Source organism: Dasypus novemcinctus, chromosome 8, assembly GCF_030445035.2.
Source record: "Dasypus novemcinctus isolate mDasNov1 chromosome 8, mDasNov1.1.hap2, whole genome shotgun sequence".
In the NCBI taxonomy this organism is placed as follows: domain Eukaryota; kingdom Metazoa; phylum Chordata; class Mammalia; order Cingulata; family Dasypodidae; genus Dasypus; species Dasypus novemcinctus.
The window spans coordinates 31,645,063-31,665,782 of record NC_080680.1 but is presented as its reverse complement, the minus strand read 5'-3'; the positions used below and the strand labels follow the sequence as shown (position 1 = coordinate 31,665,782).

The following is a 20,720-nucleotide window of genomic DNA, read 5'->3' as shown; positions in this document are numbered from 1 at the left end:
CACATATCCCCCACATTCCAGGTAAGCTTGACACGTTTGGTTTGCATCCTCCCTGAATAGCCAAAGCCTATAGAGTTTATATTTCTCAATTGGCTTTCTAGGCTTTTTTGGATATAGAATAAGTTTGAATTTATGCACAGCCTATATTAATAGTACATTTGAAATGTTTTTTTGTTATCTGTTGAGATGGAAGCTTCTTTCCTTTATCCTTTCTGCTTCCTGGACGTTTTTCATTTTTATGAAGTGATGAAAATAAATTCTTAAATTATCAGAGTACCTAGTCTTTTGGAAGTTAAATAGTTTCAAAGCCTCACCACACAATTTCTTATTACCCAGACATTCAAATTGCTATTGAGAAAGGCAATTGGAAGATTAGTAAGATATGGGGAGAAGAGTACTAAAACTGATAGTGCTTTGTCCTCCTCTATGCAGCAATGGCTGGCCTTCAGGGGTTTTCAGAACCTTGTCAGGGAACAGTTCTTAACAATTTTGCTTTTGTTTATTTTTGAGCTAACATGTTTATGGATGAGAGGTGGGTTTATGCAAATAAGTAATTTTTTCCTAATACAATATTTGTCTTTTAGACAAATATCCATAAGACTATGTTTGGTCAAACCCATGATATAATTTAAAGTGTCATAGGTAGTTGGAAAAATTAAAAATGGAAAAATTGAAGATTCCTTGATAATTGCCTCTTACTGCCTAAAGATATTAGGCTCTGGTTGTTGTGACAGCCAACAAGAAATCTGTATTCTTATATTTTATAATTATTTCTCTCATTATTTTGTCACTTAAAAAGGTTTGTTATTGTCATTTTAGCTTAAACTCCTGAAAGAATTTTTAAATTTTAATTAATGGAAAAATGTTTTCTTTTGTTTTTGATAAAATGCTCTGATGAATACTGTGGATGTACATTGTGGCTTATGAAAGTATTCGTTTGTATAGATTATATCCAAAAATTTCAGTTACTGTTATTCATAAATTTGACAGTCATTTGGTATTTCTGGTATTAACATGTACTTAAAGTTAATATACAGTGAAATATCACAAAAATTTTAAAACATGTCTATATATTTAATTCAGCACCGGTTAACCACTCTACAACTGATAAGATTCCTTTAACAAAAGTGGGACGACGTCTGTACACTGTAAGACACAGAGAGTCTGGAGTTGAAAGATCTATTGTTTGTCAAATTGATGCAGTGGAAGGAAGTAAGAAGGTAACAATTCGCTCTGCAGTGCAGGTATGAAATGATACAATTTTTGTAGGACCACAATGTGCATGTTTGTGTACTAAAAAAAAACACACACACAAAACAAAAAACTAAAGCAAGTTATTACAAAAAAAAAAAACCAAACTGTAATAAAAAGTACAACTAATATAAAAAGGAAAAATTTTATGGGGAGAGTGGATGTGGCTCAAACAGTTGAGCATCTGCTTCCCACATGGAGGTCCCAGGTTCAGTCCTCAGTACTTCCTAAAAACAAAAAATGAATGAAAAAACTTAATTCAGGGGAGCTGATGTGGCTCAGTGGTTGAGTGCCTGCTTGCTACATACGAGGTCGTGGGTTCAATCTCCAGTCCCAGTACCTAAAAAAAAAAAATTTTTTTCCCCCAGTAATTGCACCACTCTAATATGAACAATGGTAGGATTCTGTTGAATATATTTATTGTATATGTTTAGAGGACTACTTTGTAAAATCTTTTTGGAGTATTATTTTGTTAAAAGATAAGGTACCCATCAATATTTTTATTTACATCTTTGTAACTTGTATATTGTCTTTTTCTGTAAATTAGACAATGTAATGAGAAAATTTTTATAGCTTCATTGAGATTTAATTGACATACAATAAATTGCAGGTATTTGAAGTGTACAACTTGATGAGTTTTGACACAAAATGATACCTGTGAAACTGTCATCACAATCAAGATAATGAATATATTTAACACTGCCACATGTTTCTTTTCTCGCTTCCCCATTCCCAGGCAGCCACTCACTGCTGTACATTGGTTGCACAGTCTAGAACTTTATATAAATGGAATATCATACAGAATGGTGTCTGGCTTCTTGGACTCACCATAATGTTATTGCATATATAAACTTTTGTGTGTCATTACATGCAATTACATGTTGTTGCTATGTCCTATTATATAGATAAACTGCATAACCATTTTGAATGAATTTTTGTACATGCTTTGAGTGTGGCTGAGGTTCCTTTTTTTTTTTCCCAAAGTCTTTTCAGTCATCCCAGCCAAGATTTATGCTTTCCTCATTAAATTGCCTTGTCACCTTTGTCAAAAATAAACTGAACATATATGTGTGGGTTTATCTCTGAATTCACTGTTCTGTTTCATTGATCTATTCTATTTATCATTAAAGCAGTGCTATACTATCCTGTATCATAAATCTTGAAATCTGCTAGGGTAAGTTAGTCAATTTTGTTCTTTTTGAAAGTTGTTTTGGCTATTCTAGGTCCTTTCCATCTCCATATAAATTTTAGAATCAGTTTGTCAACTTTTAGCCAAATTTTCATGGGGATATTGACTCAGATTGTATTTAATGTGTAGATAAGTTTGGAGGAGAACCGACCTTATTTACAGTATTGAGTCTTTCAACCCATGAACACAATATATGTCTCCATTTATTTAAGTCTTTAATTTCTTTCAGCAGTGTTGCATATTTTTTGACAGATTTGTTTCATGTTTTCAATGATAGTGCAACTAAATGTTTTTAAACATTTAATTTCTGGTTATTCACTGCTAGTATGTAGAAATGATATTGATTTTTATATATTAACCTTTTATTCTGTACCCTTGTTAGATCTATTCTAGTATCTTTTTTGTAGGTATAGACAGTTATGTCTGCAAATGAAGATTTGTTTACTTTTTCTTTTCTAATCTTGATGTACTTTAAAAAAAATTTTATTTCTTTTTTTTTTCTAAAGATAAATACATCACACAAAATGTTACATTAAAAAACATAAGAGGTTCCCATATACCCCTCTCCCTCTGCCCCCTTGTTCCTCCCACATCAGCATCCCCTTTCATCAGTAAGGCACATTCACTGCATTTGGTGAATACACCCTAAAGCACTGCCACACTGCATAGACCTTAGGTAACATTGTAGTTCACATTCTCTCCCAGTCCAACCAATGGGTTATGGCAGGATATACATTGTCCTGCATCTGTCCCTGCAGTATCATTCAGGACAAATCCAAGTCCCCAAAATGCCGCATATCACACCTCTTCCTCCCTCTCCCTGCCCTCAGCAACTCCCGTGGCCACTGTCTGCCCATCAGTGATACAGTTTCTTCCATTGCTAGAGTCACAATAGTTCTATAGTAGAATACCAGCAAGTCCACTCTACTCCATATTTTATTCCTCCATCCTGTGGACTCTGGGATGGTGATGTCCACTCTACCTTTAAATCAAGAGTGGGCTTAGATCCCACATCACTGATGGATGGGATTCTCCTTGATGTGCTTTTTTTTTTTTCCTTTTAAAGATTTATTTCTCTCCCTGCCCCACCCTGTTCCACCCTTTGTCTGCCCTCTGTGTCTGTTTGTTGTGTGTTCTTCTGTGTCTGCTTATCTTCTCATTAGGCAGCTCCAAGAACTGATCCTGGGACCTTCTGGAGTGGGGGAGAGGCAATTACTCTCTTGTGCCACCTCAACTCCCCATTCTGCTACATCTTCTCATTTTCTCTCCTCTATGTTTCTTGTTGTGTCATCTTGCTGTGCCAGCTCTCCGTGTCTGCTGGCCTCCTGTGCATTCCGGCATGGGCCAGCACTATGCGTGGGCCATCTTGCCACATGGGCCAGCTTGCCCTCACCAGGAGGCCCTGAGCATCAAACCCTGGACCTCCTGTATGGTAGATTGGAGCACAGTTGGTTGAGCCACACCCATTTCCCTTGATGTCCTTTTTTTATTTTTTTAAATTTTATTTTATTATTTTATTTTTTCCTTTTGTACTGGCTTGAACCTCCAGTATAATTTGAATAGAAATAGCAAGAGCAGTTGTTTTTGCCTTATTCCCAGTCTTAGGGGAGAACGGATTCCTACTTTTACCATTAAATATGATGTGAGATGTAGTTTTCTTATGTAGCTGCCCATTCTCAAGTTGTAAAAGCATTTGCTTTTATTCCTTTTTTGCTGAGAGTTTTTATCAGGAATAAATATTGGATTTCATCAAATGCTTTTTCTGTGTTTATTGAGTTGGTCATATGGTTTTTCTTGTTAAATTCACAATATTGCAAATCATGTTACCTGATTTTTTCAAATGTTAAATCAGCTCTGCATTCCCAGGATGGATCCTACTTGGTCATCAAGTATTATTAACCTTTTCACATCATGTTGTATTTGATTTGTTAAAATTGTTAGAATTTTTTCATTTATGTTTATGGGGGATATTGCTCTAGAGTTTTCTTATAATTTAGTCTTGTGGGAAGGTTTTTAACTACAGTTTCAAATTATTTAATAGGGCTACTCAGGCTTTCTAGTACTTCTTCAGTGAGCTCTTGCAATTTGCCTTTCATAAAACTTTTCCAGTTCATCTAAGTTTATATTTATTGGCATTAACTAGTTCATAGCATTCCCTAATTATTATTTTAATATCTGTTGGTTTGTAGTGATATCATTTCTCTTGTTCCTGATATTGGTAATTTCTGTTTTTCCTCAATTTTTCCTGGTCAATTTATCAATTTTATTGGTTTTCTTAAAGAAATGCCTACATTTAATATTTACCAGCACGTTTTCTAGTTTTCAGTGATCTCACAGAACAAATGTGCAGGTGATGAATTCTTTTGAGTGTTTATTTCACTTCTATTTTAAAAGATATTTTCACTGAGTTTCACTAGAATTCTAGGTTGGTAGGTTTCCTTGCTCTCTGTAAGATTTTGGCATGGCAGGGTAACGTTGTTTCTGACCAGAAGTTTTGACATTCTCTTCTTTGTTCCTCTTTACAAAATGTATTGATTTTTTTCTGTAGCTACTTGTATGATTTTTGAAATAAATTTGGTTATGATACATGTTAGTATAATTGTTTTCATGCTGCTTATGTTGGGGTTTATTGAGCTACTTCAGTATATGGGTTTTCACTTTTTGCCAACTTTGGAAATTTTTTTGCCATTGTTTCTTCAAATATTTTTTTCTGATTTCCCCCATCTCCTCTCTTTCAGGGACCACATTACGCACATAATAGTATATGTTGTTTTCATTTTTTATTAGCTTTTTTTCCTTTGTGGTCTTTTCTTTTTTTATAGTTTCTATTCCTATGTCTTCACTTTCATTAATCATTCTTTTTCACTATCCAATCTGCTATTATTTCCATCCAATATATTTTTATCTCTAAATGTTCCAATAGGATCTTTTTTAACTTTTATGTTCTCTATGTCACTCTTTAATATCCTCAGTCTTTCCTCTAACTTTTTGAACTTATGGAAATAAATGCTTTACTGTCCTTGTCTGTTTTTTCTGTCAAGTGTGTCATTTTGTTTTCTTTTTATTATGAGAATTTTTTCATTCTCTTGTGTGTGCTAGTAATTTTTTATTGGGTATCTAAAACTGAGAATTTTACCTTGTTGAGTATTGTATATATTTGTATTCCTTTAAAAGTATTCTTAAAGTTTATTCTGAACATGATTATGTTAGTTGGAAAGTGATTCTTTCAGTGTTTGTTTGAAAACTTTTTACGTAGGACCAGAGCATCCTTTAGGCTAGGTTAATTTTGTCTTACTAGTTTGGCAGAATTCCGAGTATTCTACCCTGTGCTCTCTATACTAATACAAGGTTTTAGGTGTTGCCACTTGGCTGTGGGAAAAGGAACTTTTTGTCAGCAGTGTGTGCCTTTTATGTGGCTCTTTACTAAACCTTAGATAGTTTACTTACATGCATGCATGTGCTGATCATTACTCAACTGAAATCTTGGAGCAGAGGTTGTCCTTTCTCAAATCTCAGGATTTCCCTCTCTGAGCAACTCTTGCCTCTCTGTGTGTCTCTTTCTTCTTTCATCCAGTGCACTATCAATTTCACTCACATTGGCCTTTTCAAATCTCAACTCTGTCTCCTCAATTCAGGCAGACTGGGATCTGTTTAACTGCTACCTCCCTACTCTCCAACCTGGAAACTCTCCAGGCAACAAGCTAGGGAAATCACAGGATACCTAATTTTTTCCCTATGTGACGCGTATTGTCCAATGTCTGAGAACTGTCATTTTATACATACACATATAAGTTATACATATTTATTAATTGTTTAAGGTGGAAAGATATCTGGTACCTGATATTCCACCATGGCCAAAAACAGAAATTCCTTCTCTTTCATTTTGAGTTAAAATTAACTGTTTAAAAAAATGACTATAAGGCAACTCTCATTCATGTTGGTATTTTTTTCTATTTCATTAAATAGTTAAACATTAATATTGATGTTCTTAAAGGTTCTACTTGTACAAATTAAAATACGTTTTGATCAAATGGGTGGACACTTCATTTGGAATTTAAAATACATTACATGTAAGATTATCCACTTACGAAATTCTTAGTTCCCCTTACTCAGCATGTTTTATATATTGGCATGGTCATTTAAAAATTTAAAAAAAAAGATTTCAGTAAGAGATTGAAAGATTATAATAAGATTCTTTTATTAACTAATTTGTTATTATCTATTCCAAAGGTAAATATAAGCATTTGGAGGTTTATTTAATGATGTATATTAATCATATAATATTTACTCACCACTTTTTACATCACTGTTATGTGCCTACCATGTATAAAATATTCATCCTGCACTCTCAATTAATCTTTAAATAAATCATGTGAATAGTATTAATTCTCTTTTTCATATGCAGAAGCTGAAGTCCTAAGAAGTTCAATAACTTGACCAAGATATCTTTTTATCTGGTTTTTTTCAGGAAAGCTTTTTGGAATGCAGGTCACTGAGAAGTGATGTTTTGCAGGGATAAAATTAAACAGATTAAAATTTATTTCAAACAAATCTATTAGCTACTTATAACATTGTGTTGGCTGTCATTTATTCACTATAGCTTGTGACATACAAACCAATTGAGAAGTCCAGGTTATTAACCATACTTTTCAGTATCAATAAAAGTTAGAGACAATATAAATATCTTTTTGTAAAGGATCAGTTAAGTGTTCTACAGAGACCATAGAAAATAAGAAAGAATTCTTAATGATAAGGGAAAGTGTTCAAGACATATTGCGTAGAGAATGTCATAAAACAGCGTATATACCATGTTTTTGTATGTGTACAGATAAGCAAAAGACTTTAAGGATAATCATCAAAGTGTTCTTTATGAATAGTGATGATTTTTACTTTCCTTTTTGTGGTTTTTTTTTTTGGTATTTTTAAAATGCCTTGTGTACAAATTCAATACTTTTGGTAGTCAGGAAGATGGTGTTATTAACTATAATAAAGATTTGCCCAAGGTAATGCCTCTAATAAAGAGAAATGACGGGATTTGGTCTCAGGTTTGTTTCACTTTTCAGTCCAAATTCTTTCTAATTTTACACTGCTTGTTGTGTGGTTATAGATTTGGGGGTTTCTTCCATTAGGATTGCTTAGCTGTAGTATGCTTTCATACAGATGCTTGCTGTCTTCTCTCCCACCCCCCTCCCCACCATCTCTCCAGGTTTATTCCCCTTCCTTTTTCTTTGGCCTTGTCTCCAAATTCCAAATCACTGTTTTATTTTCTACTTCCATCCAATTTGGTAGAGAAAACAACAGAACCAGAAAGAAGAGGAAACAAACACAAAAGACACAGAAAACTTTAATAACTAAATATCTTCATTCTAAATAGGCACTATTGAGTAGCATGTAAATAACCTCCATTTACATCAGTGTTAAGTGGAATGTAAAATCTATTTGAAATTTTATTTATAATCAGTAAAAGTGGTGATAAAACTTCTACTTACGCTCTGATTTTTTAACAAACTGAATGTTGATCACTGATTTGGTATGGATTCCTTTCAACATTATTCAATGTTACTTTTTATTTTGAGATGTTTATTATAATAGACTTTTCTAGCCACACCTTAGAATATCTCAAGTGTCATTTTAGACTTTTTGCTTCAGATTTTTAAAAATAAGGTGTAAGTGAAGTTGAAGTCAACTATTTGTCTTCCTCTTAGTCCTCTTTCTCGCCTCCATTATCCCTAGAGGTGCATTTTCATTTTTACTAGGTTTTTGCAAAATTATTCTCCAAAGTGATTTTATTAGTTTATTATTAGTTACCACCAGCAGCATGTGAGAGTTCCTCTTTATTCACATGCTTTTCAACTGTTGATATTACATGTTTTTAAAATTCTTTTTAAAATTTTTTAAAATGTTTTTTTGAATTTTTAACTTTGAAAATATAATTCCAAACATACAGAATAATTACAAGTATAGTACAAAGCCGTTGTATATATCCTTTACTCACATTCAACAATTATTTACACTTTGCCCTGTTTTTCCCTTTATACTTTTGCTTTATTATTCTCAATCTCATTTCCTCTCTCTGTACACACACACACTCACAAATATTGTCTTCTGACTCGTTTCAGAAAAAATGGGAGAGACAGCCCCTTTTTATCTAAATACTTCACTATGTATTTCCTAAAACAACTTCTGATTTTTTGTCAGTTCTGTTGGTATGAAAAGACACCCTATGATTTTAATTTGTATTTTTTTAACTACTAGGGAAATCGAGCATCTTTTCATTTGTTTTTAGTTATTTAATTTTCTATCCTTATGAATCATTTGTTTTTATTCTGTTCCCATTTTCTCTTGATTACAACTTTCTTAATAGCTTTTATGAATTCTTTGTGTCTACTGGATATGAATTCTTTGTTGAATATCTTGCAAATATCTCCCGTTTGTCATCTGTTTTTCACTTTATCATACATTTTTTATTTTGATATAATGTTTTTCTTATGACTGTTTTTCTATTTGCATCTAAACAAATTATTTCCTGTAAAATAAATATAAGAAAAAATATATATATATTTTAAATTTCTCTCCCCTTCCCCCTCCCCACCCCAGTTGTGCATTCTGTGTCCATTCGCTGTGTGTTCTTCTGTGTCTGCTTCTGTTCTTGTAAGCAGCACCAGGAATCTGTGTCTCTTTTTGTTTCGTCATCTTGCTGCATCAGCTCTCCATGTGTGCGGTCACTCCTGGGCAGGCGGAACTTTCTTTTGTGCTGGGCAGCTCTCTTTATGGGGCACACTCCTTGCCCGTGGGGCTCCCCTATGGGGGGAACACCCCTGCGTAGCATGACACTCCTTGCGTCCATCAGCACTGCACGTGGGCCAGCTCCACATGGGTCAAGGAGGCCTTGGGTTTGAACCGTGGACCTCCCATGTGGTAGGTGGATGCTCTATCCATTGAGCCAAGTCTGCTTCCCAGAAAATACTATTTTATATCCCAGAAGGTTTAAAGTTTTGTTTTAGAGACTCCTTTTCTTTAAAAGTATGGGAATTTTCCTTGTAGTGTTTTTATTTCTAATTTTTATAAGCAAGATGAATATTACTGATAGTTCTTTTATTTGGTTATTTAGATGGACATAACTTTGAAATGCTTTTAGATTATTAGATTAATGATACTAAATATTGTGTTTATTTCCCAGATTAGAAATCATTTTTCTATCCCAATGGCTTTTTATGAAGGAGATGTTTTATTGGGAACTGCTTCACCTGAAAATGAATTCAGCATACCATTAGCATCATACCGGTGATTTTTAAAATCTTTTTGTTTGCACTAAGATCTTTTATTGATTTTTAGTTTTTGATTCTGTATGGATATTAATCTTTAATTTTGAAACTTTGATTAGATCTACCTTGTTAACCTATCATACTTTTCTTATTTAGATTTCAGAGCAGTTAGAATTTGTGTGAGTGAAACATCATTTAATGTATTTAATTATACCATGTAAATTACTTGTGCTTTTACTAGTGAATATGATTATTGCATGTTTACAATATAACAGTCCTTACCATGCTCCTATGTCATGATTTTTAAAAATGTCTAAGTGAGCATGATTGGTGACTTTGGAATTTATATATACAATTAAGTTACACTTTTTACTTTTTATTTTGAAAGAAGCTTTAGATTACATAAATATTAAATAAAAAATATATGGGGATTCCCATGTAACTCTCCCCATCCCTCCCCATCACACTTTTCCCCATTAACAATCTTTTTCATTTGTATGATACATTTGTTACAAATGATGAGCACATATTGAAGCATTGCTACTAACCATGGTCTGTAGTTTACACTTCGCAACGCACAATTTTATATGTTTTGGCCAAATATATAATGACCTCTCATCTGTCGTTGCAGTGTCATACAGGATGATTCCAATGTCCCGTGTTACACCTATTCTTCCCTCTCCCTCCCCTCAGAAAAAATTCTTTTGGCCACTGCCTTTATTTTAATGTTGCAAGTTTTTCCATTGGTAGAGTAATAATAGGTCTCCTTTAGTACATAGTTGCATCTTCCCCCCTTGTGCTTGTTCATTCCTCAGTCTTGAGGATTTGGGGATGGTGATGACCACTCTGTTTCTGATTTTGAAGGGGCTTGGATCCCATGGGGCAGATGAACGGAACTGTCTTCTTGCAGTTGTAGATACTTTGTTTTTTGGGATAGGTGTTGTCCATCATCATCCTTTTGTTAGTAGTCCTGGGCGAGTCCAGTGACCTGGAGAGTAGGTGTTACAACTCTCCTGAGATTCAGGGTTCAACCGGCATATGAACAAACCGAATATTTAAGTCTCTGGGACATATATTTAATGAATATAATGTTAATTATAGATTCAAATGAAATGGGGAAAAGAGCCATGTGTAGGGAAATTATAAATGACTCTAACATGAGTTAACATTGAGGAGCATATATTCTAAAGTAAGGCCCACTAACGGGGTGCCGAATTCCTGAGATTGTCTGCCTAGCCTATAATGTCTAGATGTCTCTAGAGCCCTCAGTGAGATCCTGAGATGTGCATAAGTGTACTCTGGAATGACCTCCTGACTCAGAGTTTTACTTTTTGAAGGCTTTATAATAGAATTTTTTGAAATTCCTTCAAAAAATATAAAGTATTTTATCTTTTTAACTATATGTTTATCTGTTAATTGTTAAGGTTTAGAGCTGTAAACAGATGTACATAATGCATTAATCTTAAACATCTAAAGTAGTCAGATTAAACTTAATATAAACTTTTATGCTAAGTAAAGATGAAGATTATAACAATACTAAGGGCTAGCCTTATAAATATGGATTTAATATAATAAAGCATTGTTCGGAATATTTAATCTGGAGTTGAAAACAATCTCTTCTACAGTGATTAAACTCTTGAAATTAAAATCTTCCCGAGAATTATGCATACTTAGTTTGTCTAAGTACTATCTCAGGTGGGATTTTAGTGCTTGAAGGCACCTAGCTTTTTAGTTACGGTTTAATTGCAGTGTATTGTACATGATAGAAAATGAAATTTGAAAAATAGTTTAAAGTTCACGTTGACGTATACTTGCTCCCTCATTTTCTTTCCCCCATTTTTGTATATTTAATCCCCATGTATTAATATCATGTCTCTTCCTTCCTATTTTAGAAGATTTGTTGTTCTTAAGTTTCAAGACCATTTATTCCACATCTTCTCATTCAGAACTTCTTGGGATTAATCATCTCTTTCTCTCCAGTTTTCTCTTTCTCATTTATATCTTAAACATTCCTTTAACTTTGCATATTTCTCTAACTCAGATCTTCTTTTCAGAACTAAACTTTTTTTGGGAAAATTGTCACCTTCGCAATATGCTGCACTCTGGCTAGAAAGAGGGGACCACATTCTCATGCCCTTACTTGGTCATATATATGGTATTTTGGTACCTATCAAAGTGCAGTAATCTTTCAACATTATGATTCCTAACTGTGATCTCTTTGAGTTTAAGGAATGTCATACTCATTTTTGTATTTCTGTTTTTGCCTTCTCATTGGTACATTATCTAGTGTTTTGATGAACTAGAGTGTATTGGCATTAATTTAATTTGTAGAAAATTGTTTTTAAGTACTAGAAGAACAGAAAGTAGAATGAATGTAAAGGTAGAATAGGCTTAATTTGGTGAAATGATTTGACAAATAATTATATAGGTGGGTTATAGGAAAGGAAAAGGAAAATTATTTCAATGTCCATAGTATCTGTAGCTGGAACTCTCTGACAAGGGATAGGAGAGAAAGTAAGTTTGGTGTGTTTATTCAGGAAAATTTAAGGTACCATCAGACATCTTTACAAAACTATATAGTATATATTTAAGACTAGAGCTTAGGAAAATAATCAGGGCTGCAGATAGTCTTGACAAATTACTCATCTGTAAGGGACAGTGTTTATTCTTAGATCCAGCTTTGGTTAAAAAATTATTAAACCTAAAAATATAATTGAAATATTAACAGAGCAAGTGAAATTTAAATGTAAAGATTAAGCATTTGTGATACCCAGTGATTTTATCACCATTTTATTGCAGCTGCTTCTGCAACTGTGCCTGATATTTCAGTAAAATGTAGTATCTGTTGAAAGGTTTCACTTCATTAACTTTGAAAAGCTGGTTATTAAATTTTTCAATAGAAATATTTTTTCAGTATATGAACCTAATCATGATATGTCCCTCCTAATAGGACCACATATCCAGGAAAACCAGCTTCTTTCAATTAAGTGTACAGAACATCCCTGATAGTTGCATATGGTTTGCTTTGTGTGTCTGACCTGTAAGATACTGTTGTTGTTTTTTTAAAGAAACAAATTATTAACCTTGTAAACACACTTTTAATGCTGTAAGTATATATGAAAATATCAACCCATCCATCTAATCTGTCTCTAAAAGAAACATGAAAGTATAAAAATTTGTTATACTAGTATGGAAAGATATAGTTTTCTTATCCTAAAGCTATAATCATATAATTTAATATGTTTTCTTTTATGTAGGTCCCTTCTTTCACTGAAGCCAAGAGATGAGAGCTATCACGTGTGTAAAGGAATTGACTTCGAAGAAATTATAAAAAATGATGGAGCTCTTCTAAGGAAGAAATGTAAACCTATAAGTCCTTCTAAGAAACCATTTATCATTAATATTGTCCCAGAAAAAGATAATTTGACTTCTCTGTCAGTGTATTCAGAAGATGGTTGGGACTTACCATACATAATCCATTTGTGGCCACCTATTCTACTCCGAAATCTTCTTCCTTACAAAATTGCTTATTATATAGAGGTATTCTGAATATTTTTTAAATGCCTTCCTTTTGATTTTATAACTTTAGTTATATAAAATAATATTTTAAAGTTCTAATAAAAATTATAGTTCTGCTAAAGAATAGGAGTACACAGACACAGAAATCAGACAGCAAGCACAAACAATGAGTGTGTGTGTGTGGAAATAAATCTTTAAAAAATAAAGAATAAGTAACAGATATTCTTCAAATGAAAAAAAAAGTGTTTTAATCATATTGTATATTAAAAAAGAATTTTAAAAAATATTTTTCAAGGGTACATAGTAACCTTAAAAGCAACCATGAGAATTAACATTGAAATAATATATGCTAGACTTAAACTAAACTAAGATCAAGCACTATATGACATTCTTTTAGTACTAATTTTCTAAAAAGATAGTATGTCCTATGAGATAACTTTTCTTTTAAATGATCTTTGCTTTAACAGACTAGGTCTGGTTCCTTCTTGTAATAACATAGGAATTTCTTCATATTAAGATCTTAAGTAAAAATGAAAAAAAAAAAGATCTTAAGTAAATACTCCATTTGCTGTGCTTATCAAATGAAATGAAACAAGTTTTCCATTGTAGTCTGTTAATAGTTTATTTTACTTAGAATTTACTATATGTTTGAAATTATCTCCCAAAAACTGTAAAGCACATATACATGCATACCCCTTCAAGAAACAGTTCCACATCTGTGATTCTACTCTAACAAGAAGGAACTAGACCTAATCTGATAAAACAAAGAATTGCAAAAACAGTTTCCATATACGTTTCACTTAGCTTTTTCCTGTTAACCTCTTGCACAACAGTAGAGCATATATCAAAACTAAGAAATTAACAAGACTATTAATTAAAACATTACACTCAGATTTCATCAGTTTTTCCACTATCATCCTTTTCCTGTTCCAGGATCCAATCTAGTATCCCACATTACATTTAGTTGTCTTGTTCCAAGAGTCTTCTCAAACTTAGACAATTCCTTAATTTATCCTTTTCTTTGATGATCCTAACCTTTTTGAAGAGTACTCATGAGTTATTTTATAGAATATCTCTCAATTTTGGATTGCTTAATTTTTTTTCTCATGATGAAATTGAGATTTTGTATTATTGGGAAAGACTTCAAGGTGGTAATGTACAGCTCTTGGTGCATCCTCTCACGGAGTGCATGATGTTGATACGTATTATTGGTGATGTTACCTTTGATCACTTGGCTAAGGTGTATCTGTCAGAATTTTCCACTGTAATCTTAACTGTTTTTCCCTTTGCCTTTACTAAATATTTTAGAATAGACACTTTGAAACTATGCATGTATACTGCTTCTGTTTCAACTTTTGCCTACATATTTTAGCATCCATTGATGGCAATTGCCTATGGCAGGTGTTACTATTGTGTTTAAATGGTGATGTTCTTTTTCCCTCATTCCTTCTACATGCATTATTGGCAATTTTTCTGTAAGGAAGAGTTGCTATTCTGCCCCATTTAAATATTCAGTTATTTATGTCAGTGTGGACTCACAGGTAATTATTTTATTCTTTGTTTCTAATTCAATACTATATTTTTTATTTTGTTTCTCAATGTGTTCCAAATTTGGCCATTGGGAGATTTTTCAGATTAACTCCTGTGCCCTTTTAATAAGCATCCATCTCTTTTATGAGTACTTCTTGACTTCCTGGTACCTCAAGATATTTCAGGCTTACCTTGTATTTTCCCTAGTTCAGCCCCAGAATCAATCAGTTTGCCAAGGAACTCTGATTCCTTTTCTTGGAGAATGGTATTTAGAATCAAGAATTGAGTGCTGGGTATGCTCCTTGCTACACCTGTAGTTGCAAATGCAGTTTTACTGAAACTGCTTGTTCTGCTTTTTTATTTACATTTTGCTTAGATTTCTTTTCTATCCTTGAAATTCTTTTCTTTGAACCACTAGAGTGGCAGAATTGTTCTACATGATTGATAGTCAGTTTTATTCCTACAAGCTTGTGTCCATTTCTGCATCTTAGCTTATGCTTTGTCTTTTTCCCCAACTCTCTGTCCTGTGAAATATAAGTGTGTTGTGTGAAGACTGTACATTCATTTCATCTCATAAACATTTAGCGAGCATCCACTGTGTGCCAAGTGCAATGTAGAAACTGAGGATTAAAAAGTAAACATGACCCCTGCATTCACAGAACACAGTACCTGGCTCATATTCGAGGTTATATTCTAGTCTAGTGGGTGAGTCAAGTAAATAAAGGTCATTTATTGTGATTATCCAGATAAGAAACATAACTTTCTTCATATTACCCAAAGTTCAAACATGTAGTAAATAGAGAATGTTTATTAAAAGGTCAGGGGATCAGAAAAAGAGTAGAGATGCTAGGAAATCTGGTGAGATACCCACATATGCTACTTGCTTAAATTCCATTGTCACAGAACTTTCAATTTAATTCTTACAGGTATCCCATTTTGACAGTTTCCAAAGAATGGTGGTGTGATATCAGATTTTAGAAAGACAGTTCAGCTATGTTGTAGAGAAGGAATTAGAGGGGGGCAAGATGAAAGAGCAGTTAGGAGGCACAAAAAGTGAGAGATCACAGTGACTTAACTAACATGAACTAAGGTGATAGGGGGTGAAGAAAAGTGAACAGTTTTGAGAGATACATAAGATGTAATATAAACCTTTATTAGAAATGGGGATGAGGGATTGTTAAAGATCAAGAATGGGAATTAGTATTGCTTATTTTGGATTACCATCAATTTCGTATACATTTTTCATAATTTTGTAGTTTTCAAAACTAAAATCACTGCTGTATATGATTGTTTCTTTCTTTGTAAATTTACTACTTGCAATATTTTACAATGTTCGTAATTTCCAGTAGCATTTCACATTATACTATTCAATATAATCTTTACAATAGTTCTTTAAAGTAGGTAATTTTAAAATCTACTTGACAGATTACTGAATCTTAAATCTCAAATATTTTACACACATTCACATAGTTGGCAAACTTACAACTTATATTTAAGTCTTCTAACTCTGAGTGTATTATTTGTTCTTATAGAGATATTTTGTGTAACATATTTAGAATAATTAAATATAATTTATGGCATATTATTATGGATCGTTTTTTAATTTTTTGTATTTTTATTGTAGGGGATTGAACATAAAGTTTTTACTCTAAATGAAGGTTGTTCAGCCCAGATTTTTACTGCAGAGATGGATAAAGCCAAGCTACATTTAAAGTTGCTTAATTACCTTAATCATGATTGGAAAAGTGAATATCATATAATATCTAATCAGCAGGACATTGGTTTCATCAACTTTACCTGTGTTACAGAAATAGAAAAAACTGATTTAGATATTGCTGTCCATTTGACTTATAGTATTGGCCAGGTAGTGGTGGCATTTCATTCTCCTTATTGGATGGTTAACAAGACTGGTCGATTGTTACAGTACAAGGCAGATGGAATTCATCGAAAACATCCACCTAATTATAAAAAGCCAGTTCTCTTTTCTTTTCAACCAAAGCACTTTTTTCATAACAATAAGGTATGTACATTTAAAATTTTTTCACTATTCTTTAGCTATTTATCACTGCCTTTTGTTTTGTTTTTTAGAGTTCTGAAGAAAAAAATATTATGAAACAAGTAGAAATACTTGTTAAGCATTTGAGGTTGAAAAGATTAGAATTTAATATTGGGAAAGATATTCAGTGTATTAACAATAATAGTTTATGCTAAAAGAGTAGAAAATTTGTTACTTTAGGTAGGAACTTTTAAAGTTACCTAAATTGAAATATATTTGAAATATTTTTTTCTAGGTTCAGCTTATGGTAACTGATAGTGAATTATCAGATCAGTTTTCAATTGATACTGTTGGTAGTCATGGAGCTGTTAAATGTAAAGGCCTGAAAATGGAGTATCAAGTGAGTTAATTCTATGCCCATTAAAAAGCTTATTTATGTTGTGCCTGTGTGTACTATTTGATTGATTTTTATAAGGATGTTATGATAATTTAACTTTTTGAACTGTTACTTTTTTTTTCTCCAAGGTTGGTGTCACTATAGACCTCAGCAGTTTTAATATTACCAGAATTGTGACATTTACTCCTTTCTATATGATCAAAAACAAAAGCAAGTATCATATATCTGTAGCTGAAGAGGGAAATGATAAATGGCTCTCTCTTGATTTGGAACAGGTAGGTAGATGAATTTCAAAAATGTACCTCTCTAGATTTTCTTCATTTCTTAACATTAGATACCTGAAATGACTATGCCATATTTTAACTACCTCCCACCCCCAATTCTGATTGAGTTACATGAACTTTTATTGAGTATTTATGATATGCCAAGCTCTAGATAGTTAATTATTGAAAAATGTACTTGCGTTGCCATCTGGGAATGCATATCTTGATAAGGGAGATAGAGGTTCAATAATTACTAACCAGTTATGATAAATATAGTAGCAGAAAATTAAAGAAAATGATTTATTTATCCAGTCAGCTGCTAGGACTGCCTCCATAGTATAGATTAAGCCTGATTTCCATTAAAGTTATTTGTGGAAGGTAGAAAGACAGAGTGTAATTTTCATTCTACTCCATCATTTAGCTCTTAAACCTCTTGATAAAAGGTTTCTGAAAGACTTTCTGATATGATAAGTATTTTAAGACAGTACCGAGTTCTTAACATGTTTTACTTTTTAAGAACTTTTATAGATTTCCTTTAGAGCTGGTTTTGGAGGTAAATAACATCAGTTTGTATTTATCATTCTCTTTATTTTGTGATCTTTTTTCTTGATAATCCTAGATTGACAGGTGTTTTTTTCCTCAACATGTAGATTTTACCCCACTGTCTTCTGATTTCCATTTTTGCTGAAAATTCTCCTGTGATTCTGTCATTTCTTTGGAGATTGGTCATCTCCTCTTTCTCTCTGGCCATCTTCAAGGTCTTTTCTTTGTCTTTGATATTCTGCAGTCATACTACTATGTTTCTAAGTGTGTGTGTGAGTCAGCCAAGTGATGCTGATGCAAAATACCAGAGATGGGTTGGTTTTTATAAAGGGTATTTATCTGGGGTAGAAGCTTACAGTTACCAGGTCATAAAGCATAAATTACTTCCCTCACCAGTCTTTTTGCCAAGTGTTGGAGCAAGATGGCTACTGACATGTGCCAGGGTTCAGGCTTCCTGGGTTCCTCTCTTCCCTGGCCTGCCCTCTCTCCAGGCTCAGCTGCTCTGTAATCTCTGCAAGGCCAGTGGTAGACCATTAGGCAAATAGCTTGTTTCTCTTCTGGGACCTTCTGTTTTTCCTTACAACCGGACTCCTCAGTGGCTCCAACTCAAGACTCCAACTTCCCTTCTCTGCAGTGCAATTTCTCTGTGAGTCCCTGCCCACCAAGGGGGCAGGGATGCAGCATCCTACTGACGTGGCTCAACCAAAGCCTTAATCATTATTTAATCAAGTAAAGTAAAAGCTCTGAATCCAGTACATTCTAATACACCCAGAGGAAAAGGCTAGTTTATAAACAATCAAATATTTCTTTTTGAAATTCATCAATAATATCAAACTGCTACAGAGTGGGTATATTTTTATTTGTACTACTTGGAATTCTTTGTAGATCTTTGGCTTCATGTATTTCATACTTTCTTTAAATTTGCAACTATTTTCTCTTTAAATATTTCTTTTCCTCCATTCTGTTTTCTCCTTCTGAGGCTCCAGGCACTTGTATGCTAGACCTATTTATTCTATCTTCTGTGTCATTTTTTGTATTTTCCATCAGGTTAAATCTTTGCTGCATTTTGAATAAATTCTACACATACAATTCCTTTCACAAATGCTCACTTTTACTATGTCTAAACTGCTATTTAAGCCATCCACTTTTTATTTGAGCAATTAATATTTCTCATTCCCAGAAGTTCACTCTCTTTTCAAGTCTACCTGCTCATTCATTTTTTCAACAAATATTTATTATGTATCTTTTGTTGGAGTACTTAATAATATCTTACGTTTCTCTGAAGCTCTTTTTCCTATTTCTTCTTTCTTTCTCTCCCTTTTTTGGTTTGCATAATCTCTCTTACTCTGTCTTCAGGTTTGCTGATTCTTCTGCCACCTCAGCTTTACTGTCGAACCCCACTAGTGAATTTTCCATTTCAGTAATTGTACTTTTCAATTCTAGTATTTCCATTTGTTTTTTTAATAATTGCTGTCTTTTTAATGATATTTGCTGTATGATGAGACCTCATTCTTACACTTTTAGTTCTTTAGACATGGATTCCTTTAATTCTTGAACATATTTAGAACAGCTAGTTTAAAGTCTTTGTCTAGTGAATCCAATGTCTAGAATATATCAGGGACATTTTCTATTGACTGCTTTTTTTTCCCTGTGTATGGGTCGTAATTTCCTGTTTTTTGTGTGTCTCATAATTTTTGTTGAAAACTGGACATTTTAAATAATATTTCAATCCTGGAAATCAGATCTTTCTCCTCACAAAGGAATTCTCTTGTCTCCATGCCTAGGTTATATAAGCATGTCTACCAGCATTTTGAACAAAGTGATAAGATAGGGGAGGTATATTGAGTCTCTAGTTCAATTTATACCCTTGTTTTCACCACGTTTCACCCCTCCCCCAGCTATGCCTGATATCCCTAATTCAAAGCCCTTAGGCTTCTACCTTTCCAAAATACAAATCAATCTTATTCTTGGCTCTATAGATTGAGGAAATGACCTGAGAATTAACTGCTTCTTATTTAACTTTCAGTCAATACCCTATTTTCAGCTCTACTTTATTCCCTGTACTTCATCATACCTGGGTTTCTCAATTCCTGATCATCTATTCTCTTTGTATATTTTACACTTATTCTTTTGCTCCATTCTCATGGGATTTTCAGGAAGTGCAAGAGATTAATTCATGAATAAGTTAATCACTTATAACTTCAACTCCTCCCCTTCTTTTTCTGTTAATCTCCTCCTTTGAGGCAAATATTTAGTATTCTTATACTTGCCTTGGAAACCTCCTTTTGGGATTGACTTTGCCTTAGCAGAAAGACTCACTGAGTAATTTTTTATTATTGAGTTGTAAGAGTTCCTATATATTCTAGATACTAGACCCTTATCAGATATGTAATTTGAAAACATTTTCTCAAATTCTGTGGGTTGTCTTTTACTTTTCTTGATGGGGTCTTTCGAAGCACAGAGTTTTCAATTTTGTTGAAGCCCAGATTACCAACTTTTTCTTTTTTTTTTTGCTTGTGCTTTCAGTCATATGTAAGAATCTTAGGCCAAGTCTAGTCATGGAATTTTACTCCTATGTTTTCTTCTAAGCAGTTTTATAGGTTTATATTCTTTTTTAAAAAAAGATTTATTTATTTCTCCCTACCTCCTCATTGTTTGCCCTTGTCGTATGCTTGTCTTCCTTTTAGGAGGCAGCAGGAACCGAATGAACCCAGGAACTCCCATGTGGGAGGGAGGCACTCAGTCACTTGAGCCACCTTCGCTCCCT

At 33.2% G+C, this 20,720-nt stretch overlaps 1 protein-coding gene across 6 annotated transcripts in view; it reads left to right on the top strand.

The window, feature by feature from the left end:
- VPS13A (vacuolar protein sorting 13 homolog A) overlaps positions 1-20,720 on the top strand; it is a 293,093-nt gene that overhangs the window by 180,354 nt on the left and 92,019 nt on the right. For all 6 annotated transcript variants that reach the window (XR_011649379.1, XR_009186770.2, XR_009186769.2 and 3 more), the window contains exons 45-50: positions 1,084-1,244; positions 9,621-9,724; positions 12,963-13,245; positions 16,379-16,774; positions 17,046-17,150; positions 17,276-17,422. Coding sequence is in view for 3 of the 6 variants with exons in the window: in XM_058301627.1 (XP_058157610.1) it covers positions 1,084-1,244; positions 9,621-9,724; positions 12,963-13,245; positions 16,379-16,774; positions 17,046-17,150; positions 17,276-17,422 (1,196 nt within the window). In the remaining 3 variants the exon portion in view is untranslated. The remainder of the gene's footprint in view (positions 1-1,083; positions 1,245-9,620; positions 9,725-12,962; positions 13,246-16,378; positions 16,775-17,045; positions 17,151-17,275; positions 17,423-20,720) is intronic.